This window comes from Dicentrarchus labrax, unplaced genomic scaffold (genome assembly GCF_905237075.1).
Source record: "Dicentrarchus labrax unplaced genomic scaffold, dlabrax2021, whole genome shotgun sequence".
Taxonomy (NCBI): domain Eukaryota; kingdom Metazoa; phylum Chordata; class Actinopteri; family Moronidae; genus Dicentrarchus; species Dicentrarchus labrax.
The window spans coordinates 12,341,192-12,367,185 of record NW_026136719.1 but is presented as its reverse complement, the minus strand read 5'-3'; the positions used below and the strand labels follow the sequence as shown (position 1 = coordinate 12,367,185).

The 25,994-nt window shown below is 36.5% G+C and overlaps 1 protein-coding gene across 5 annotated transcripts in view; it reads right to left on the bottom strand.

Moving 5' to 3' along the window:
* Window positions 1-17,973: 17,973 nt before the first annotated feature.
* Window positions 17,974-25,994, bottom strand: part of LOC127352212 (protocadherin-9) — a 191,425-nt gene continuing 183,404 nt past the window's right edge. For 4 of the 5 annotated variants that reach the window (XM_051380404.1, XM_051380405.1, XM_051380407.1 and 1 more), the window contains one exon: window positions 17,974-20,046. In XM_051380404.1, coding sequence (XP_051236364.1) covers window positions 19,676-20,046 — 371 coding nt within the window. In that variant the 3' untranslated portion in view covers window positions 17,974-19,675. The remainder of the gene's footprint in view (window positions 20,047-25,994) is intronic. The other variant, XM_051380409.1, reaches the window with a different exon arrangement.

The following is a 25,994-nucleotide window of genomic DNA, read 5'->3' as shown; positions in this document are numbered from 1 at the left end:
TGTAAATGAGAAGTGCCATGAATTTTTTGAACATTTCATAAGCTGTAAAACTCTTTAGGACTCTTTACTTCTTTATACCATTCATTTCAGTTTTTGCAAGATTGATGATTGAATCAACCTTTGTCACTTTGTGACTATTCTCTAAATGTGTGTACATGTCTCAAGTCTCATGTGACAAGTTTTAAATGTGCATGTTAAATTATACAAAAACATGAATTCTGAAAGCAATTCAAGTCCATTAGTAGCCAGAACAAAAAAAAATCCTAACATGTCTTTAAATTACTAAATTAGATCATACGTATATATTGATAATTTTATCTTCAATTTAGCATGAGAATGGGCAGATATGTCAAAGAGGGACAACTTTATTATTTTAATAAAATTATTGATGATTTTTTAAAATTATGCGAAATCTAATGCGATAAAAAATTAAACAACACAAAAACTGTCACCATAGCTGTAATTGTATGCTGAACAACTCGGTTTGCGTCACTTTGAATTTCTATGCAATCATTTTCAAGAAATAGTCACAATGTTGCAATAGTGAGGAAACTTGAATAATCAACCTCATTTCCTGTCAACCGTCACTGTAAAGGGCTCAATAATGTCAGAGTCGGAAAGCAGAGGAGTCTAACAAGACTATGGTCTTCTACAAGTCAAATGATCTCACTTGACTGTTTCCAGGAAATTGTTTCCTGCATCATCTTCAATCACCAGAGCGCAGAGCAGATGAACATTATCGAGGAATGAACTGACAGGCATTTATCTGTGGACTACAAAACACGCTTGAGAATCCAAAGTAAGTACTTCAGCCTTATTGGTCAAAGTTTTTGGCATTATGTCAAACACTTTATGATTTCCTGAATCAGTCGAGAACTTTCGGAAATTCTTGTAGTTTAGCATTATTATTTCCTGCTGTGGATCCAATTATATGTCATTTCTACATTCATTACATTGTTGGTTAAACATTTTGTCAGCTTGAGATTATTCTGTCACTTTCAACCAGATTTTGTTTTTAAGTTAGTTATCCTTTATTGATCCCTGCAGGGAAGTTCATTTTCTGCTTTTGACCCATCCTAAGTATTAGCAGCAGTGGGCAGCCACGGTGCAGTGCCTGGGGACCAACTCCAGATCTGAGCAAGTGCCTTGGTCAAGGGCATTGAAATTTAAATTAAAATGTACTGTATGAATGTTATAAACAGGTCAAGCTCTTTTACACCACTCTAAAGAAGTTTGATTCATGTTAGAATTATGGTACCATGATTTCCACTGAATATACTTGGCTATATTTGTTGGAAGGAAGCCAGCTAGCATGCTAATTAATAGTTATCTGTCACTGAAGTCACCAAAGGTGCAGTAAAAGCTTTTATTGACCTTGCACGTTTTTATTCCTTATATTTTGCACAAACTGATCATGGCACTTAATTGGCTGTGCACATACATAAATGCAAATAGTGTGGTGCAGCTCAGAGAGGGCTCAAGCCTATAAAGGCTGTTAAAGGTCAAAGCAAAATGCTACCACAATTCGACTAATCAAAATTCAACACGTTATCAGAGACACTTCAATCACTAATACATATATGTGATAACAGAAAGCTGGAAAGCAGACTCATGAATAAACAAAGTTAATAATAAATATGCAATGTACTGCATTTCACTGGAGAAGAATTTCTGGACATATGAAAAAAATGGAAATAAAATGACAAGGTGTCAATTGATAGCTATATTGCAGGTTAAAATTTGATGGAGGATGGTTAAAGGCACACAAAGAACACACCTAGAGCACATCCGCCTTGGAGAGAATTTATTATCTTGTAAAGGTGTGTTTTAACCTTTAGCAGGGGCTTAATTATTCATAAAAGCTACAGAAAAGGAACACTATTATAAATTGTCAAGTCAGCCAGCCACCTACATAATGTAAATGCCCTTTGCATGCCTTATATGTTCCCAAACACCAAAACAGCAAAATATATTAGTTATGGAACAGTCAGGCCGTCATGGTGTGTGGGCTAGACAGAGGTCACTCAGCCCAGTGGGTATTTTACACTTCCCACAGTATGGGACAGTTTTTAATGAAAATGACTTGCAGATACTCTAATACACAAAGATAGCAATTTCTTTATTCATGTGGTTTTCCAAATCTGTCATCAATAAAACAAGTTACAAGATTAATTGAACACACAAAAATATGTTCAAAGTAATGACATTGTCAGTTTATGGTCTCATCTGAAGTTTTGTGAGAGCTGATGCAGCTCATAAGGTTTGATAGCTTAGTTTGTTGACAGACATATTAACTTATTGTTCAAATTCTAACAGCAGTACATTGGTCTTCTGCATTGGTTGTTTTCTGCATTGAAGCACAACCAAGAATTCGACATTTATGCAAGACTTGGGGATTCATTGTTCATTCAACAGTTTGTCCTCATCGGATGCACGAGCAGTGCAAGACGGCTGCCTTGCTGGTTTGCTGACGCTCACATGCCTGAGGTGACCACACAGAGAGCATTTCTGCCAGCTTTATACTGAGTTTGCCTTAGATAAATTCAATACAATATGTTATGCTATGTTAACACATAAATAGATTCTGTCCGAGTGAAAAAAATATTTATATGTTTTTCCATGCCTGTGACATATTCTGCATACATACTTTTAAGGTGGACACCAATGTTGACACCAAGGAATTTTAATGGCCTAAACAAAGTCATATCAGGAGGTATGCAGCAGGAGATCAGAAAACACTCTTATTGATCGTTTCTTAAGTATTCATATGGGTACAGACACACAATTTGTTATTATTTTATTGATTTTTTCACTTAATTTTTTATTCTATTCTCCAAAGTATTATAGGTTTTAAGCATTTAATTTGAAACATAACCAAATTACAATTAAGGGAAAACAGATGTGTTTAAGGGTTAAAAATATTTAGGAAATAACACTTGATCAACCAAGAAGATCAGTTTTGAACACATTGTCCAGGTAAAAGCAAACTGACAATCCTCAGTGCACACACTGCACAGTTGAAGTGTGAATTAGAACACCTCAGACTTGCACATCTACATAAGACCTGCCTGAAATGGGCCAGTAGTCATTTCACAATATTCCACACTGCCTTTTGATAGCCCTTTTTCAACGCCTTCCAGGGACTCCCTCCAGTGCCAAGAGATTTCAGTCACCACCACAGGGGACGGATGCTTTCCCCAATAGCAAATTATTAGACCACAACGTTCATCATGGTGTGTAAAGTTGTTGAATGGAGAGGAAGGGACTATTTCTGATCAAACAGGATCTTACTGAGACCAGCTCTCGATGCTCCCTTGTCTCAGCCCTTTTCTCTCTGAGTAATTTGTTTGTTTTTCTTAGTGCATTTTTGAAAAGTGATTCTGATCCAGAGTGGCATGAGAGCCAGAGCTTAAGTATATGAATTATTCATATTATTATCAACTTACTAATTTCATGATATCTGGAGCCTGTCTTTCATAAGACATGGAGTGAAAATTTGGTTCTGCCTCCCAAAAGGTTTACCAAACAGCAAGTTGAGCCTGCAGCAAGTTATAGGTGAGAACAAATTGAGTGCTGCATTCATTTAGAGAACTGTCCCCAGACAGCAAGAGTTAAAACGCAGGTTATCCAAAATTTATTTAATTTGAATAGAGAACACTCTATCATCTAGTTAGAGACTGTGGATTTCACACAGAAACTGCAAGCACAATTAAAATAAAGCTGCATCATGATCCTCTGAATTTGTCATATATTTAATTGGCCTGTGAGTCATTTTTCATGGAAAAAACACTATCAGTTAAAAGACTCTCCTACAGTGAGACATTTTGCCAAATAACATTCCCAAGTCAGAGTTTACAACAATTTACACTTTTTTTGCACTTCATTCTCTGAATCTATGTCAAATGAGTGGGGCACACAAAAAAGGAAGGACCTTGAGAGAATTATAGACTACAATAATTAGAACATGTTTTATCATACGGAGGATCTTCCAACACCCATGCATCTCACCTCCACAGCGCCTCAGTTCTGACCTTGAACTAAAAACTGTCTTTGAGAAACTTCCCCAGAAATTAGAGTTTTGAATCAATACGTTTGAACTTCTAACCTCTTTACCTAATTATTTCTTTTTGCTAAAGACTTTCTGTATCTACTCATGCTGTTTAAAGACTATCTGAGTGCTTTCTTAGTACTTAGTAGTTTTTTTTTAAGTGAATTTAACAAGAATTAAATTATACGTTTGCTTTGAACACTTATTTAACCTGTTTTAACTCTTAAGTATATTTTGTTCTCTTTTATGAAGACAAGCTAGGCTATTCAGACATGTCATTATCTGTCATGTAATTGAAGTAGAAATGTGTTAGGACGAACACAAATTTGTAATCTTTTATTACAAACCATTAATTAATTTATTTATATTAGAAGTGACTCTACAATTAGTTGGGTGGTCAAAAAAAGAAACATCCAACAAGAGTGATAAAATGTTTGTTTATTGTTAAAAAGCCTGTGGAGAGTACAGTATACACATTAAACATCACATCACTTTTTCTATAGTATCACTTAGTTTCTATGCTGCTGACACTCTACATTTCCATCAAATGTATCACCACCATCAGTGACTCATTGAGGTAAACTCTTTGATTCAAATTAGTGTTCTTAAATTGAACTGTGACTGATCTAATATTGTGTATCTGTTTATTAAGAATTGAAATGGGTCAAACAATCTATTAAAAAAATTTAAATAAAAAAAAGAGAGAAACCTGGACATTATGGAAGTAATTTCGGAATGATACTCATTAACTCCCACATGTTGTCTCAATTAACCAATTAGGACACACCCTTAAATGAATATACATAAGGGAAAGGTATTCATTTTCAGTTGAAATCTTGATGAAGACCTCTCATGGTTGAAACCAGTCATTTTTGTAATTTTCACAAAAAAAGCCATTTAACCAATCAAAGCTTTTCATCAAATCTCCACATAAACCTGCTCCTCTATGAGTGAGTGGCTGAAGTTTGCACATAATTGAATAATTATTATGTTGCTGTTTCTAAAACATCTCCATAGCTGACAAGGAGATTCTTGCATAGCCAACAAAATGTAATCCATCCTATCACTGATATATCTCAATATTAACATTGTTCAAAAATGCATACAAAATGTTCTGACAGGGGCTTAGCCTCAGGTAGTGAGGCTAATAGAAGTGTCTGGACCCACTACTCGTTAACATTCTCAGGAGTGTAAACAGCAACTTAAATGGGATTTTAAAATGCTAATTGCAAGTATCTATCTAGCAATGAGCTGATAAGTTGCTTGATGTTTTACCAGTGTAAATAGCGCCCAAGGCTAGACAGTTTGCACATTTTTCATTAGTACTTGTGGTAGAAGGATATAAAAGACTGAATTTAATTATTTCATTTTCTATGCCTCAAGTAGCCACCCGATAGTTTAATAAATCAATAGTATTTCCATGAATACTAATTGTGGTTGCAGGGATAGTTGGTGTAGCCGATAGGTGGGAATTTGATCAGGTTTGCAAAACCAGCCAGCCGAGGCCTCTGCTTCTCCTGCCATGCCCCACAGAGGTTGACTGCTACCTCTTTGAAGTTGAGGTGCAAAATCAATTGAACACGTCTGGGAATAAATGGACTTGTTTGGAGCTTAATTTCCAACGGCTGAAGGCTTTCTACCAAGTTATTTATGAGAACAGGTGGGCCATTCTCTTTCCTCCTTTAAAGGATATGTATTTCATGGCTGGGCATTGGATGAATCCCTTGGTCGCTGTAAAATCTTCAAATAAATGAGTAAGTCGCTGTGTTTGTCTTTTCCTCAGGTCAGATCTGCACTTTGACAAGGAATCAAACTCCAAATAGAAATATTAAGTGAAGGAACAGGTCAGGTGCTTCTAGTGAAGACTGCCCTTCTAATTTGACATTGTATGCTCAGGTTAACTGGTTTGCTCTGTCCATGTATACTAACTACTTGATTATTTTTACCTACACCACCCTAGGCGTTAGAGTTACAATGTTTGCTGCCATGTGTGAAGAAATTTCTATTTACAGTATCAAAAATAGTTTTTAACAGTCCTTTAAAGGTTACCAGTCAATTAAGCCAACTGCTTTGGACTTATTCTAAAATAAAAAAAAATAAAAATGAAAGTACATACCCATGTCTCCAAGCAATTTCAAAATTGCTTTGAATGGTCTTCAACAAGCAGTCATCTGTACTTTTTATGCTATCTAGGCTTGTTTTAGCCTTGCTATGGTTTTTGATCAAAGCAAGACGTCTACTGGATTTCTGCCCATGGGGCACTCACAGTGAATTCTGATTTAAACTTTAATATTCAAATACTGAACAACTCTAACATTTTACAATATTTTAGATACTGTATATTTCTCTCTGAAAAATAAAATGCATTTATGGGGCAAAATTAACATAAAATTGAAATACATATGTACGGTATATGCATTTATTTATATGAGCAATTATCTGTGTATGACTTTCTATTTATCTAGAAACTAAAAAGCTACAGTTAAAAGCACTGCTTGTGATGAATTTGCATTTGAATATATCATCTTTGTCAACTGTGGGCCACATTGTTGCAATGTTAAATATTTGAAATTAATTAGTTACATAATAATAATAGTAATAATAATAATAATAATTTAAAATCAAGATAACACCTTACATCCTTTTTTTTTAACAGAGGTGTTCACCAGCATGTATTAGTGCACCTCCAGCCAAGAAAACAAACGATATAATTACTTCCATGCCTCCAGACTTCCTTCTGTACATTACACCATCGACACTATTCTCACACAACCTCGAAAGAGTTGATAATGGACTACTGTTCTTTTGACCAAAAAAAGGAAAATGAAACAGCAGCCTGAGAAAAGAGAAATAAAAAAGTTACTTGATTAGGGGAAAAAGGAATCAGTAAGACGGAAGAAAGTCTAAGCTCTTTAACTGGTGCTCCTTTGCATATAAATGAGAGATTAGGCAGAAACTATATCTTACTGCCCGTTAGAATACATATGCCTAATTACAATATATTCATAAAGTGAGAGTGTAATTTCCACAAAGGAGATTACAAACGAAGCACAAGGTCAGGAAAAGCCCTTTCTGTTCTCCGCATACCATTAGGATGATGATGCTGATGCTGCACAGAAAATGACCCATGCTCATTGGTTTTCCTCAGTGATTATGTTTTTTTTTAAGTTTAAAGATGGGATAAAATGAAGAGTAGTAAGTATTAATGAGTTACACCTTAATAATGTTAATGGAACCATGCAAAGAAGGGACATAGTTAGTTTGAACTTTGAAAACCCATTCCTTTCTAACCAGCAAATGATGACTACCTTAACTTATCTGAATTATAATGATCTCACAACTTAGGGAAAACATTCTCCCAGTTATTCATACCTATGATTTTGAAAACCAAACAATATCTTACCTTTTGTCATTTGAATTGATTGTTTTTGCAGTGGTCTACATTAAAAAACAAACTGTCAAGTTAAATGTCCTTTGAGGACTAAGAAAAACTTAAATCAAATGTTTAGATAACGTGTCTCTGGTGCATCCATTCTTACATGGATGATCAGGCTCCTAATCAAGTCCCTGCATGCTCCACCTTCCTGTTTGTGTGTAATAAACACTGAATACAAGAGATTTACAGTCTAAAAAAGTGGCTTTAAAGTGGGGATTGTGACCCACATATGAGTTTTAGGAGACTTTTAATATGTCCCAATCAGTCACCAATAATATCACAGTCAACACTAAACTATCTGTCAGTAAAATAATTGCAATAAGATAATGAATAAAAAATATATAGAAAAAAGTGTGGAAAGCCTTGTACTGATGGTAAATAAAATCATATTGGCACTCCTACATGTATTCATTATTTTTACCTTGGGTCACAAAAGTAGAGCCTTAATAAAGATACCACACAAATGTCGTGCTGGTGAAAGAGACAATAGCTTAATGTGCACGGTCAGTGAGATGTAGAAATTAAAAGTTAGGTCTCATTGTCTGCTTTTAATTCAAGTTGGTGATATGTCTTGTATTTGACTATAAATTAGATAAAAAGAAATAAATAAGATACTAGTTTTTTTTTATTTATGTAAGAAAACTGATCTTAATGGGACTACAAAATAAACAAACTTGAAAAATGAGCCAAGTGATATGTGAACCGGTACATGTTAGCAAAGAAGAAAATAAGTACATGTAGAAGAATTGCTAAACAAATTGGACTCTGGTATCTGAGATAAACTCCACTAAGTGAAGAAATTGAGTTACCTTTCCTTCTCATTGGTTCTATTTCATAAGTATGGCAAAGTGACATTAATCAATACATTCTAAAAATCACATTACTTCCTGTCATCCGACACATTTGCTTATTCATTTAACCTACTGAGACATTAATGGATAATTTCTTTACCATACACTTGAGTTACATTTAGTAGTACAATGTAGTGCTCAAACTGTGTGGCAAGAACAGATTTTTATCTGATACATACACACATGCACACCCACAAACACACCCACAAAAAGCACATTAAAAAAGAAAGAAGATTTTACAGTGATAAATCCCATGATTCAATGCTGTGGCTTCTATGTATTCTATGTATTGCATCTTAGTTTATCAATCTTCTCCAAATCAAATGTCACTAAGGAAGTAACTGAAAATTCCTTGTCCATTTATTAGCATGTGAATGACTAAAAGCTCTTATTTCTGGTAATTCTCAACCGGAGTCTTTTCATTAGAATTTTAATGGAAATCACTTATCTCAGTACCGTCTTTCAGGTGTTCAAAAAGTAAGTTAAGTAAAATAATCCCCAAAGCCAGCACAATTACAGCTAATTCCATTTTAATTCAGTCAAAAGGTGACTTGACAGGGAGCATTTCAAATGTCTGTAGGTGGGTAAAAATTAAATTTTGCTTTCAATTATGGGGACTGAGTCTGAAGGGGAAACCTTGATTAAAGCTCTATAGCTCATAAAGGACTACCTGTAAGTCATCAAGTGGTACTATTAGTAATGAAATATCAATTCTCAAATTCAGTATTGCTGTTTCAACAACAACTTGTAAGTGACTCTCTCTAAGTTTATAAAACATTACTATTATTATCATTTAGTTTAACAGTTTATTTTAGATAACAACACTGTCTTCACGCCACAATCAATATGCTAAATCATGACAGCATTATGGTGGAGGTACTATAAGTAAAAATATATATTTATTTTATTTTATTTATATATATTTTAAACAAATAGTAAAAATCAAGTCTACAAAGGGCCTAATGTTCTACAATATACATTCCCTTACAAGTTTGGCAAAATGTCCTAACTACAAGTAATCACCTTGCATGCACACACTTTGTCTGTCATATATTTAAAGAAGAATTAAAGAGCTAACCCGATCCATATTTTGAGTTGCGGTCTGTACCTTAATAACCAGACTTTTACTGGTCTTGGTGGGAAGATGCCTTAATGTAAATGAAGTCTATTGCAAACAACACAAAATGTATATTTTATTTTTTTATTTTATGTCACTGAACTCAATCTTGAATAAAGAAAAACGTTTTAGGCATTGAAAAGATACTTTTTCTTTTCTTTTTTTTTTTTTTAAGTAATTTTTTTGGCCTTTTATTGCCTTTATTGGATAGCGACAGCCGAAGATAGACAGGAAAGGGGGGCAGAGAGAGAGATATTTTTTCTTTTCAATATAGAATTATGGTATAATAGGTGTTGAAATAGTCATATCTGTTTTTAACTTTGTTCAGTAAGACTCGGTAAGTAACACTTATCAAACCAACTCACAACAGAAGCACATTGTTCTTCACTACTTCAAAGTACTGAGAGTGGGGTCTCAGTCATTACAAGGTACCACAGAGAAAGCAATAACAGGTGAGAAACAAACTGGTCTACAACCTCTTCCAACACACTGCATTTAAAGACAGCTGGTGTTGACGAGAATCCGTTTGAAATTGCCTTGGTGGACAGGTATGGCTCTGCTGTGCCAGCGCATGGGTTTCTCCTTTCTTGTGTACAGATTTACTACCAACTACAGAGGTTAATCAACAATCCCTCTCTGCTCTCTCTCTCTCATCTCAACCCTCTGTTCAGAGCTCAGGGCTCATCTGGAGGGAATATTGGCAGAGTGTTTGTTCCCTGATTGGCTTTGGGGGAGCGATCCATACAGATGTGTCTGTTGTGCCCATGTGGATCAGATTTCTGGAAGGGCCAAGAAAGACTGAAGCCATCAGATCTTTCTCTAAATGGCCTTTGGGTCAAGGGAATGACTCTCCCACAAAGTAGAGTGGTCATTGATCCTCACCAAGACATTAACTCTTGATGAAACAGCCAGGGCTTTTTATCAACGGTTTCTTGAACTGTCTGGTTTTATTATTTTTCTTTATTGTGATGTAGTAATAGAAGTAAAAATCTTGACAGCAATGATTGTGAGAAAGGAGAAGAATAAATCACATACTGTGTTGTAAACTGTTGTCCAGATAAATATATAAATGTATTACTTTGCATTTGAACATTAGATAATGCATAATTACGTTTTCTGAAAATAAAAATACAATGTTTGAGAAGTGTACTGATGATCTCAGATCAAGATCAGGATATAGCAGTAAAAAACACTGTTTAAATCGTAACAACGTACCAGTTTAGTACCAATAAAAAGAGTAACATGCAAAAACAATGCCCACACAGTGAAAAACAGTAAAATAAAAATACAAAGATCATAACAAGAAATAGATGGCACAATCAAAGGCTAGAAAAATTATCAAGGTCAAAGACACGTTTTTTTCTGAAATTCACAGTGAGTAATAATGATCTGAAGCTCAGTTATCCTTTAGCCTCAGTATGGTCTGTGTAAAGAGGGTTCTAACAGTAGGTTCCTAACAATATTTAATGGGCACAATAATTCACACATACAGTATAATCGGGATCATGACCAGTGCAATTTGTACACAATTTAAATAACTTGGAGATGAATGATTTCACTGTTAGTCAGTGTACAGAGGCCAGTGTTACAGTGACAGAAGATACATTTGGTGTTTAAAGATGAACAGCAGTTTGTATGAAGTAGAAATGAGCCATAAAAACTTGCAGTAATCCAGGCGTGAAAATACAACAGCATTGTGATGGCTTCTCTGTCTTCGCTCTACGGGCCGTCAGACTTTGTTGGCTGCACCTGGAGAGGGAGTGGCATAAGGATATAAAAGGGCTGCTGCACTAGGACTTTCTCTCTTTTGTTGCTGTGCAGACAGTAGTGATGGGAATTCCGGCTCTTTTTAGCGAGCCGTTTCTTTTGGCAAGGTTCACTAAAAAGAGCCGTCTCTTTCGGCTCCCAAGTGGCTCCTCAGATTTTTTTGGTTGCTTAAATTTATTTATTACTAAATTATGTGTAAAATGAATTATGTCAAATGTTTATAATTTATATGGCTTTATTAATATACTCAACATGGAAAAGAATGCTACAAAAATAAATTATTAAATACAAAAACAAAGACCCATCTCAATTAGACAAAAAGCTGCTTGATATGAAATTTTAACTTTGCGCAGTCTACACTTTGCCTTTGAACTGTCTATCACATTAAAATGTGTCCAAACATTACTATGTTTCCTGTCACTCATTTTCCTCACCTTTCCAGCGTGTGTTCCCTCCTGTTCGTGTGCTCACTGTGCTGTGTGTCTGTAACCCCTCCCCCCACCTGCTCAGTTTAGACACGCCACCACACATCTTGACCAATCAGGAGCCAGCTCCCATCGTTCACTTCAAAGAGCCGAGTACCCAAGTAAATACTAGTAGCGGTAAACACTACTTTATAGTAACCAGGTAACAGGTGACTTGTATCACAAAGTTTTTAACTTATCATCATCATCATCATCTTGTCATCACAGTATCTTGGTACAACAGTACTAACAGCATTAATGTAACTGTAACCACAACTTTGAAAGTGGACATAGTGCTTTCAGTAAGTACTATCTTACACAAGATAAAGACATTAATCACTAACATAGCAAAATGTGAAACGTCTATTCCAACTGAAACAGAACATTCTACCTTTTCCGTCATAAGGATGAATGAGCTCAGGCCAGTCTACACCAACAGGGGTCACTATACTGTCTCTCTCTGTTTCGTCTCTGTACATGGAAAGAGCACTCTGACTGTAGCAACAACAGTGACTTTGGGGGGTCTTGCACTTCCCTTGGTGTCTGTGTATTGTTTACTCTTGGCCTGCTGTGAGACAACTCTTGCTCTGACATGTTCATACTTTCTCCTGTCCTTGGGAGGCGGCAGGACACTTAGCTTTGTCCACATCGGTCTCCCTCTCACGACCTGGAAAGGAGATTCACCGCTGATGGCATGGGCTGTTGCACGGTAGCTGTGAAGCATCTCAGTGACAGACTTCCAGGATTGTTGGGTAGACTTTGCTGCCTGAAGACTGTGCTTCAGCACTCTGTGAAAGGGTTCAATACCTCTGTTAACCTAAGGGTGGTAGACGCTTGTTCCAATATGCTTAATGCCTCTTTCGCTCAGAAAATCAGCAAAGGCAGATGATGTGGACCATGCCCTGGTGTCCTTCATGGGCCAGATGTATTATTTTCTCTCGTAGGGACTTTGGAATCACTAGGCATGTTCCACAGAAGACCAGGGGTGACTCTACAGCAAGCTCATATCACACCAGAAAGTAAGGTTGTACCCTGGCTGGCAGAGACTTTCCAACTTGGACCACCCTGTATGAATGACCTGTCATAGTTGTGCAAGCTCCTGCGCAGTCATTACATTCAGCTCTGAAATCTGCCAGTGGCAATACAGTCAGGAGAGAAGAGATCTCAGGTATCTCTGTGATTAAGTCCTGTTCCGGCTCTTCGTCAGTACTGGAATTGCTGAGGGGAACACGTGAGAAGCAGTCTGTCATGACGTTCTGACTACCTGGACGGTACTGCATGTCATATTAGAAGTACATTAGCCTAGCTGACTAACATTCAATTATGATGCCAGCTCTGTTCATCCCTTTGGTGCTGAGTAGTGTAGTAAGAGCTTGGTGGTCAGTTCTGAGTGTGAATCTGTGTCCCCACATATAAGTCCTCTGTCTTTCCCATACGCATACACAGCAGGGAGGACAGGGTGCAGGAAGCAAATGCAACAATATGTTCTGCACTGTCTGAGTGCAACTGCGTCAGGACAGACCAATCCGTAGTCTGAGGCGTCTGTAGTGATGATTGTTTGGAATCAAAGATGGCAAGAGCTAGTCTTTACAGCAACATTGCTTGAGCTTAGAGAAGCTTTCATCAGCCCACTGGTCAGTCCCGCGTTAAAAGGTTAAAAGCAGTTGTTTGCTGCATAGTTTGGCAATAACTTGCTTAACCAGTAAGTTAAGCCCAGCATGGTGCTAACATGTCTTTTGGCGCAGTAGCTTCAGCAATGGCAGTGAGGTGATCTGGGCTGGGGCACAGGCCCTTGTTGGATATGAAATGTCCTAGGAATGGAATTTTTGTTTTACCAAACAAGCTTTTGTCAAGTTCATCTGTAGGCCAGCATCCTTAAGACACTGAAGTACGGCTTGCAGGGGCTCGTCATGCATTTCCTTGGAGTCTCAATATACTGTGATGTCGTCCAAGTATTTCTGAACTCAAATCCTGAGGGTGCTGACGGCAGGCCAAAAGGAACTTATGAACTGAAGGAGTCCCTCGTGTGTTATGAAGGCTGTCAGGATGCTTTTTTTTGCCACCATTAGGCGACTCACCTATTTAGATGCATTTACCTGTTCTATGATGCCTGCTTGGAGTAAACAGTCGCTCTATGCGAATACAGTGTTAGGCTTCTCAGTTTTTGGTGTTCTAGTTGCACTGTTTTCTTCAGTAGTTTGCAAAATGCTGCCTGTAAATTGTCTTTGGTAAAATAGATACAAATGCTTCAGTATCTACAATTAGTTCAAGGATTTGAAAATTTCCCTGTGGCACTTTAATGTTTACATTGTAGGTGATAAAAAGCTGCAGCCACAAGCTTGATATCATCAACACAAAACATTCTGGGACTACAACTTCTCTCACTTCACTTCACTCTTTTCCAGGAGTTATTACATTTCACTGACACAGCTGGACAGGTTTTATCCCTAGCCAAGGGCTTATTAGATCCACATTTAAAACAATGACGTTTCTGCTGGTTACCACTTGCCTGTTTTTAATGGCCTTGAGTTGGTGCAGGTGTGGTTGCTTTAGCTGGCCCTCTTTTCCCTCAAAAACATCTGTTCGTAACATCAACAAGCTGTCCAGGCGTAGTGGGGGCCGTGCTAGCAGAAGAAAGCAGTGTGGCATTTTTAACCGTTGCCTCCACTTGGCATGCAATTGTAAAGGGTTTTTCAGCTCACCAACATGATTCATTTCAAATTGTTTATGTTGTTAAGTCAAGCACTGGACATGGCGAACTGGTGAGGGCTTTATTCAGAAGCTGCTAACACTAATTGCAAATGCATGTCCCCTACACCTGCTATATTCATTCTGGTCTATTGGATCACCCTGAAAACTGAGTTGGCATCAGGGATGCTCTACAATGGTTTAAGTCTTCTTTATAAAATACAACCTTTTTGGTAGTGGTCGTTGATGCCTCCTCTTCTGTGGCCCATAAGATATGTGATGTTCCTCAAGTCTCCATCCTTGGCCCACCACTATTGTGTGTATGCATACTCCCGCTGGGTAATGTTATACATTTTCAGTAACATTGTTTCTGCGAATGACATACAAATTTATGCCCCATGAAGAAGGGAAATTGCAACAGTTTTTATCTTGTCTTTCAAAAACAAAGCGCTGAATGTCCTAAAGCTTTCTCCAGCTAAATTAATACAAATCTGAAATCATTCTATCCCAGTTTTATCAAATCGTCTTGGCGTCCTTTCTACAAATGTCAAACCAACATCCAAACCTGGTGTGATATTTGACAGTGACCTTTAGTTTTAAAAATAAGTTACAAAAGTCTTTCAATCGTAGTTTTATCAAGTGAGAAACATCTTAAAAATCTGGTCTTTTCTGTCTCTGCCTGATCTCAAGAAGGTCATACATGCTTTTATATCATCTCAGCGTTATTATGATTATTATTACTGACTTTTACTGTAGCACCATCAGGGGGTTAACATAGTATTAAATGTGTCAACAACTATTGGATGGATTCCTATTTAGTATAATGACATTTATGTCCCCGACAGGAAGAATTGTGCTTTTCATCTAGCACCATCATCAGATCAAAATCTGTTTAACATGGTAAACATTAAACCTGATTTACATTAGCATAATGATATTAGCATTTAGCTCAAAGCACCACTGTGCCTACTATAGCCTCACAAAGTCTCTAGCATGGCCGTAAACTCTTAGTCTTGTTTACATTATTTTCTGATACAAATAGTGGTTCTTGATACTTTTTATTTAGAAACCCTCAGTATTCACTCAACTGTTTTGACCTAGAGTATTTCACAGTGACCTCAGGGAATGTAATAACTCAAATGATTCACATTTGTAGTATAAGGTCATAGTAAGAGGAGTTGGCCAAGGTACAATTTCTCCTGACAGACTCTTAATCCGTCATAGTTATTGCTGTGGGTATTGCATGACAGTTCATGTTCTCTCATCATCTACTCTGCTGACCTTCATGTTTCATTTGGTCAGCCTCCTCTTCCTCAGGGTGTATAATATTAATATATTGTTCTGCTGTTTATTTAAATAGAGACCATTAAGTTCAAAGCTTTGTACCAAGATGCATGCATGCACACAGACATCTCTAAAGGTTGTGCTGTCAGCTCGTACAAGACAATGTACCCATATTTAAACATTACTGCAACTCTCATTTTCCATTTTTAAACTGATTTTCATGGTACTGCACATTCATGTGGTGTTAAAGGCCAGAACAAACAATTTGTATTGGTTTCTGACTTTGTGAGATATCTAAAAATTCTCGGTTAATTTATCCAGAATAGGCATACAGTAGTGGAATAACTATAATGTAGGTATTTGTTCTTAAGTTATTTTTTCTGAGGTCTGAGGTTAATATGCATTCAAGTTTGTAGATATGTGCAACTCTGAATGTTTTTTACCAGGTTTTTATATATATAGATAGCTAAATTTGGCAACATTTTTGTAAAATTGATTTCAAGACTGTGCTGCACAAAATAAAATACTACAAATAAAATGAGATGATTATGAAAATAACAAATTCTCAAAGTTAGGGCATAGCTAATTTAGTGAAAAGCAATTGCTGCATATATTTTGCAAAATAACCTTTATCCAAATCCTGGTAACTTGTATCATTCATCATTTTAAACACTATGAATTTCTATGCCGTAGCCACACTTGTCATACTGTATAACAGTGGAGATATCTACTATGTGAGTGAAAGGGAGAACTATCTGGTCAAGGAAGACAGCTTGGGTTACATAGCTTTAGGCTTCACAGCTCTTCTTCTGACTGCAATCTACAGAGAAACTTGGTCTTTTTAAAACTCCAGTGTAACTGGTTTTAGATCTTGGCATCCCACAGAGCTCCTCTTCCAGTGAGCCAAACAGGAATCCCTCCCAGCTGAAGATATTTAGGCTCACAAGGCTACAGGGTCTGTAGGACTGGTTGAGATCCAGACTGAATTCTCCAACATTCATCAGATGAAATAAAACTAACTGAAGTCTTGGAGGAGACTAACATTAATTAGTGCTCCTAATATCTTCAAATATGGCCTTAAAAATATGTAGACGGTGCTGTTTCTGTCTACTATATCTTTGTGGAGAACTGTTTCTTCCTCTGTCTGAAGTGCATGCCTTTTCTGTGACTGATTCCCCACTGAACATTCACTCTGTTCCACTTTGTGGACGGAGTCTTCCCTGAGAAAAATATTCTCAAAGCCATATAAAAAAGAAATGCGATTGGGAACCTTTTTTCTTGGTTGTGGCGTGACACTAATTTCCTTCCCCTCACACTTCCAAGGCAATTAGCTTTGAAGCTTCTCAGAAACTATTCTTGCCCAAGTCGATAGCTAGCATGGCAAATAAGAATTTAAGCAGGTCCATTGGGCGACAGCTGATAAATATATCAAATGAGGTTACAGTGAAAAAGAGAAACCTTAAAGAATAAAGAAAATATAATTACCTCACCAGTTATGCAGGGTGTCTGGCCATTCATTACTGGCCAGTGGTCACATGCAAAGTTATTGCTGATTCCTGTGTGTTGATAAGCTCCACTTTAATGTTATCCAAATATCTTTGGAAAAATTATGTTGAACACTTGGCAGATTAATTATAATAATAATAATTTATTTATAGAGCACTTTCAAAATCTATGTTAAATGCTTCCTTGGGATGATTCTTAATATATCACAATGATTGACACTTTGCTATTAGAAGTACAATATGCATTGGTGTTTTTTTTTTTCAGTATTAGGTGAAATGATGCACCTTGACATGGGACATTTTCCCATTGGAAAATGATGATTCAGGGAAATCTGATCAAACCACACACATAAATAATACCTGAGAGTAATGTTTTAAGTGAGCTTTATGCTTTTGCTAAGTTGTACAAAGTGTAAACCAGAGTAATGGCCACAATAAATATAATTCAAAGGCATACATTCTTATATAGAATGTTGTAACATATATTTTTTGCTTCACCTAAAATAGTCTAGTCCTCATTTTAAAGGAAAAATAGGGTAATAACAGTTAACACTGTGCTCATGTGATGACAGAGGATATGGTTGTAATTCAATGACTATATTGTAAGTGGAAGGATCAAGCTGTCTTACAAGAAAGAAAATTAGTGCAAAAAGCTAAAGCTAAAATGTACCTCATGAATGTGCTGTCCTTTTAGAAATAAATTGGAGATTTTGTACGAAATTATTTAGGAAACCTGGTTAATGTGAGCAACATCTACACAAAAGAGACACAGAACTCCTGAGGTGATCATCTTGTACACAAATTAAGCATACACATAATTAAAACATTTATTGCAGTAGCTGTATACCTGTAGAGTAGTAACAAGGATTAACTGTTTCAGTATCTGTGATGTCAAACACCCTCACAACTGGCAAACATACTGCGATAAGCAAATCACTCCATCCCACTTAACTTCTTTATATTGTGACATAAATATGAAAGTGCTTTACAAACTGAATGTCTTCTTAATGCACAAATCAACTATATTCCAACAAAATAAAATGACACAAAAATGATCAAGTTCATTTTTAAAAGCTATATCTTTTAGCATGCTATTCCATTGTGTAATTTGCCTTCCATGCTGTGGAATAAAACAAATCTTTTCAGACAGTGGAATGACAGATGATCTTTCATGGTGGACCCATTATCTGCACATGCCTTTGTTTTTTCTTCAGTACCAACAACTTGATTTTGTACTTTAATATCTGTGTGATTATGTTTCTAAATTTGGCAAACATTCAATGCATAAGGCATTTGATTATCAAACAGAATACTCTCTGTAGCCAACATGTTCTCGTCATTTAAATAAGCACAATTCAGTGTTTGAAGAAAGATCATGAAGGCACAGTGATTAGTGTTATCTTAACCTGTGTTTTCTTACGTATGGAAAATCATAGTCTGTGTGGAAAACAATATATATACATATGTCAATAAATTGCAGGTACTACTGAGGGATTGCACTCAGTCAAATCACAATTTGAATAAAATCTATACAGTAATAAGATCAACGTTAGATAAAACATTTAGCCATTTACAAATATATTGCTATTTAATTGTACTGAACACTTTCAAAATCTGTTTATAGAGGAGCGCTTTCAGAGCTTTTCATTTTTATAATGCACATATTGAGCACTGACATCCTTCATACAAAATGTTCTTTAAAAAAAAAAGGTTTGCCTGTGGTTTTGCAGTACTTGAAGAAAATTACTATGAAATATGGGCAACATTGAGTATATTACGGGATGGAAATTTGTTTCAAAATCAACAATAGGGTTTTTAAAGAATTAGGTTAATGCTTTCTTGTTGTACATTATGCCACATTATTGATCTTTTTCCAGCTGAAATCCCAAATCCTGATGACAAGCCATTATGATGATAACAGCCAAGAACTGTCCTATTCACTGTGGTTATTACAAGTACATGATAGTGGTTAATAAGTCTTATTTACAAACACAGAGACAATGACAGAATAAACAAGTGTCCACTAACAGTGTCATTAGATCAACACTTTCTGAAATGTAATTCCATTTTCTTTGATTGTGTCGATTAATATAGTCCTGAACAACTCAATAACAACCACACCACAAATATTTGTATATAACTGGTCAGCCATGATATTTTTTTTCTTGTAATTTGTTTTCATTTTCTCCATTTAACGCATGTCCTTCCTCCACTTGTCACACATGAAGTGGACAGTAAATGTTATGTTGAAGAAATCCATGGAGATTTATAAAAAAAGTGGTTTCCTCTAGGGCGATAGTAAAGTTGAATTGTAGAGAACACAGCATAAGCACTATAGTTTTGTGGCCTACATAGTACAGTACATGTGGCTATCACACTGCAGAAGCATCAACTCAAGTGGGAATAGATGAAACATGAAATAAAACATTAAAGGAGAGGAGCTCAGATGAGTTGCTTCGTCTGTTTAATATGTCCAGATGTAAGGACATCTCACAGCAAAGAAGCAAAGTCCATCTTATAGCTGCTGGTCCTTTGGGCTGTCTGGGCAGGAAGTTGGCTGGCAGGACTTCAGACTTACCAGTGGAATGTCAGCCATGCCACTGCTGGTGAAGTGTCCCTCTCCACTCCCAAACTGCTTCCTGTCACCAAAATGCTCTGACCGCCCACTCTCATTTTTCCAGGTTCTGGTCAGAGTATGTCCATTGAGAAGTTTGTCCTTGGGACCCCACTCCCTCTGGGACCCAAAACTGGACACGGGTGACTTCGGCTGCTGGTATGTTCCCAACGTTGGGGGCATCCAGCAGTTGTCTGAATGTCCCAGGACTAGGCATTCCTGTGTGCACATCTCTGTGGCTTCCACTAGACCACGAGGTCCCAGGGGGCCATCTAAAGTAGTAGAAAAAAGAAGAAAAAAAAGGTACAAATTTATTGAGATCAGTGACAAAAACTGGGTCATCAAAAAAACATTACATATTAATGTTGTTTGGCGCTCAAAGCACTGGGTTAAGGATAGGGAAAGATGATGGCCTCAAAACATTTTGACTTGTAGTATAAGACAGGCCATATATACTTTATGTTACTTTATTAGCTACACCTAACCCTAAGCCTACATCTGCTCTTTTATGCAAATATCTAATCAGCAACATTTCAGCATTTCCTGTGGCAGAAATGCAATGTATAAAATCTCTCTGACATGTTCAAGATGTTCAGTTGTTCAGAGCAAACATCAGATAGGGAAAGAATTGTGATTGAAGTGACTTAAACCTTGGAATGATTGTCGGTGCCAGACACAGTGGTTTGAGTATCTCGCAAACTGCTTATTTTCAAGGATTTAATGCACAAGAAAGTGATAGAACCAAGAGGCCCTAACCTTCCCCTCTTCATATCAACCTTCGCCATTATTCTGCGGCAAACAAAATAAATGTTTTTAAAAGGATTATGTATTTATTTTATTCTATATAAAGGTATAGTCTGAAACAACTAGAAAAAAAAAGTATAAAAAAAATAAATATATTGCTATAGTTACATGAGGTAGCTCGTAAGTGACCCCTAGCCTCTTAATGGCATGCCGGAATTGGCCCCCAGGCCGGCACTTAGAGATTCCTGCTCTCAAGTTTACAAAGATTTACAGCAAAGACAACATCCAGCGGGTGGCAGTTATGTGTATGAAAATGTCTTGTTAAATGGTGGTGAAATGGTGTAGGAAATGTTTTTTTGGTACACATTAGGCTGAACAATGTTTAAATGCCACAGTATTGCTGACCATGTAAATCCCTTTATTCCATAGTCTACTCATCTACTAAAGCCTATTCCCAGTAGGATAACATGCCATGTCACAAGCATGCATCTTCCCAAGATGGTTCCACCAACATGAGTCACCAGCTCTCAATCCAAACGATCATCCCTGGCATGTTGTGAGAGGGATTTGCCACCTGCAAACCATCTCCTTGTGACTTATCTTTGGCAGAAAAATGTCAGACTTATCTTTCTTTTAAAACATACTCGTATGTAGTATTGGAGTCAGGGTTGAAATGAAAGCAACCAAAGTCAGTTCAAAATGGAACTGTCCCTGGAACCCTTTTAGCGACTTAATTTCAATGACGAGCAAACCAAAGAATTTGACCTAGCATCAGCTTCCAGGTTTCTTTTGCTCATTGAGGCTCTCAAGCTCAAAACTATGGTACAGGTCATGTGAGTTAAGACACTGGATTCAGTGGACAAACCAGCAGTCTGAAAAATGAATGAGCTGTGCTTTAGGGAGCGGGAGAGCATAGGGGGGTTATAGATCTTGAGAGCATAGGGGGGTTATAGATCTTGAGGAGGATAAAAGGATGAAAGAGTTATTTTTCAGTCATTTGAGTCCGTAGAGAAATGTACATTGCTTACATAATACAATGTTAATAGACTGGTGTACACTACAGGCTACAGTAATAATAGATTGCACTACACTCCATTGCTGACTAACATTCTTACAGTAATAAGGCTACCCAAACAAGCTAACTTTCTTTATCTCTTTCTTCTTTTTTTATTGAACAATCTAACCCAATAACCCAATGGAGCCCTGTCAGTGTCAACACACTTTCAGACTGGAAATCTATGATTTTGACCAACCTATCAATAGGAAGAATGTCCCAGAACCTGGCGACCACAAAAGCACGAGTATAAATGATGGATGTTACTCTCTTCGGTAGAAATGAGTTCACAAAAGAAATTATCCTAAAAAAAATGTTCAGGGTCAATTTGCATCACAGCAAATCATCAGCGGGACTTCTGTAACTCTTTGCTATAATTTGGCTATCTTATGAACACTGCATCACCACTCAGACATAAAAAAAAACTATTTAGTGTTTCAGGTAGTATTTGTATAAATCTCATTTGACAGAAAAACATGCATAATGCATGAAATATAAGGCAGTTCTGCTATTTATTTATTATTATTACTCTATTGAAGAATAATTCTCCTTTGAGTCAGTTTTATTTTTATTTTTTAAAGAAACAACCAATTCTGTCTGTGTCTGTATATCAAGCTTCAAAGAGTAATGAATTCATCTGTTTTCGTCCTAAAAGAGAAAATGATAACTATTTGTCCTAATTTGTCCCTTTGCTTCACAAAAAGCTAATTGGCTGGTGGGTAGGTTCTGTAATATTTCAAAGGGCTTTTCTTCAAACCAATGTCTGGACTTGTTTTTCTTCTCGTTAATTTAAGCTTACTTAGACAATTTGAGAATATTTTTTTGTTAAGAATTATTACAAGAGTAAAAAGTATTGGAGAAGTCATATGCTGGTTTATATTTAGTCTTTGTATTAAACATATAATACAATTGGTTTAGTTGAGTGTGTTTGGATTTAATTATATGTACATTGAATTATTGTGAGAATGTATGTTCAGTTAATATAGAAACTATGACATTAATGAAAAAGATAGTAATCTAAATTGCTGCTTCACCAATTTATATTCACTAAATAAAAAAAAGTACTGTAATTTAATCTTTCTTTGAACAATCAGAAAACTGATTTGTAAAGTGATTTTAAAGTGTAAGACTAACATATTCATATAGTGTTATTATAAACAAATCATATGATTTGTTAATTAGTTAGTTAATAATTAGCTACTTGCGTTTTTTTTTTCTGTTGGTGTCAATGTGTTAATCGTAAGCCTAGAAAAGCTCACCTTTGATTTAAAATAATAATAATAATAATAATAATGAGGAAAGTGATGCTTTTGTTCTTCATACGAAGAATTCTTTTTTATTTTAGCCATTGGCTCATTTTGCCATTTTCTAGTTTATTAGGAACATGTCCTAATATTCAACTAAGCCCTGCTGCCTGAATGCTGGGTTCTTGCTTTGAAAGCACATTCTGATATATGATGTGAAGAGAGCCGGGGGCCTGAGGACAGAGTCAGTCACTCTTCTGCATGAATGTGGAGTCCATCACAATAACAGGCAGCCATAATTGGCATGTGAGGAGTCTAACCAAGACACACATTATCATAGTTGCATGAAGAACCGCAGAGAGCAATAATACATGGTACCCGGGAGACAGCAAGATGAATTCCTCAAATGAGATTGTAGACGAGTGAGTAGACATCTGGGGAGCTGTTAAGAAAGAGAGATTGAAGAAAGGGAAAGGACTGTGCACATGTACATGGTTTGCGGTGTTGAGGAGAGGAGCTATTTACAGACCTGCCAATTATGTGACATTTAGCTTTTTTTATTGTTAGGTAAATTCATATAATGAAGGCATGATAATAGTGTAGTCATTGATGTCATTTGCTCCAACTTTTTAATCATACTGTGCTTAAAAAATAGATGCAAAGAAAACCTTGACTGATCTGTGAATCCCATTATATCTGTATGCGTGGTATTAGCAGTTTGTGTATTGATTACAGCAGAATTGAGTGACTGTAATATCTGTCTTTCATTTTTTGTAAGACAAGCAGAGCCGGTCATTAATCATGAGCACTTTGTGCTTTGCTATTCCTCTGGTGTAATAAACGTGACCATTTGCATGTAGAATGGTACAATCAGTGGCCCAAGTGGGCAGCAGAGGATAATTTGAATCAGCCATTTTTTCTTCTAATCTGTGTATGCCTGCTGTTTGAGACAATACAAAGACAAAGCCTGATTGAAAGGCCACTTTCGAGTGGTTTAAAAATATATATATATATATACACAGCAGTATTATGTAAAAAATAAGGCCAGTAATTCCCAACCAGGGATACTTTTACCTTCGGGGGTACTTCTGCAGTTGCCTTGGGGCACCTGGAAATATTGTGGAGTAGTTTATATAATCAAAAATAAATCCACATATGTTTGTGTTCATGAGGAAAAGAAACCGCCAAATAGCTTGTTGGTGTGAGGTCAATCTTAATAATCAATAAACTACTAGCTAGAGAAGGGTGACAACAGAAGAAATGCTGCCAACCTCAGTCTACCAACAAGTAGTAAGTTAACCAGTAAAATATATTTTCATGTTAACACTTAATACATGTAATGACAATAATACAAAAAATAATAACTATCAATACAATAATATAAATCATAGTTAGCCTTAGTTAATAAAACATTAGTAAATAGTTATTTTACTGTTAATAAACAATGGAATGATTATGAATAATGTTAATTCATCATTAGTAATGATGTAATGTATCTTGTTTTATCAATTGTTTGTGTAATACAGTCGAAATAGTTTATTGCTGATAAGAGAAGGTAACTCTCCTTTACCAACCAAAAAAAAAAAGCAGGCAATTGTTTTGTTCCCTTCATAATAGAGTACGGAGGTATATCACTCTCCAGGAGCCCAGCTCCATGTGAAAAAGGATATATCTTGCTTGTTCAGAACTGCAACTCAGCAGACCAAATATTTCAAACAAAACCAAAACACCACACATTACAGTATTTGTGCCTCAGTGTCTCTTTACTGGCTCCCTATTGATGCATACGTAAATGAAGTACTACCCTTAATAGTGTGCAAGAATATGTTAGTTTATTTAATTGAAAGGACACTGTAAGGAGTAGAACCCTTTTCCCATCGGCCCTCCTCCCTCTGGAAAAGACTTTCTGACATTGTAAATGAATGAGTCCAGATTCAGTACCCGTTCATTAAGCACAATCTGTAACCTACCTAAACTCACACCTTATTAGCCATTGTCTTCTTTGTTTACTTTTTTACAGTTTGTCATTGACTTAATTCTCTTGTGGCCTGACCTACTATTGTCCAATGTTTTCATATCCACACAATCAATATGCACACAGAGACAAATCCTTATTTTCATCTTTTTTTCTCTGCACAGCTCTTTGTGATAATGTTGACTGTTAATAGAGCTCTGTGAATCTAATCTGGCTTAAACGGACAGAAATTGACCATCAAGGCTTATTAGCAGCTAGCTTCTTCTGATTATCTTGTGCCCAAGAATAAGCTTGTTTGCCTCATTACATTCTGACTTCCCACTCTGTAATCAGAGTGACAGCACATGTCATGTATCACCACTGTAAATAGGTTAGTGATTGAGCATATTGTCAGTGACACTGGATTTTGTTTTTTGATTATACAGCATATTCATTCACTGTTTCATGTACTGTAACATATCTGCGCATGCAAATAGCGTAAGAATCCGTCACTGTGAAATATCATGTGACTTGCAAAAGCCCAGAGGGTGTCAAGTGACATCCTGCTACTCCTGCTGAAACCTTGAAGAGCTGTGGACACACGATAAGCACCAGCACACCATGACACTACAACTGTAGATAAGAGGCCCCCAGCTACATACTCCATTGTACTGCTGGTTGACAAATAAACTCCTAAGTCGTGAAATAGATCCTGACTTGCCTAGTGAAGTATAGAGATTTAACTCTTGACTTACTGATTTATGCATGTTGCTTTTATTTATGTCTACTACTTAAAACATATTTTAAGGCAAATACATGAGTGTGAGCCATGTTAGTAGCTCTATTGCTCCTTAACTTTAATTTAAATATTTAAATATATTATGTAGAATAGATAGACAGGTATGGACATGTCAGTGCTGTTGGGGGTTGGTGGGGCAAAAATTATAACTACTGAAATAAAGATTCTCTTTTGCAAAGTCACAGTTCTTCTAATACATAAAGCAACGTTCACTTCATACACATGAAATGGCTTCCAAATTCTTTAGTGCTGCTTTGTCTGTGCATAGCTTGTTGCTCATGGTTACTATGCTCAAGAAGTCAAGTTTCTCCCCGTACACACACACACACACACACACACACACACAAGCAAATAGCCGGTGGCTGATGTTTGGTGCAGCACCCCTGAGTGCTTTAAATAACATTGAGGCACAGGTGTTGAGGAAT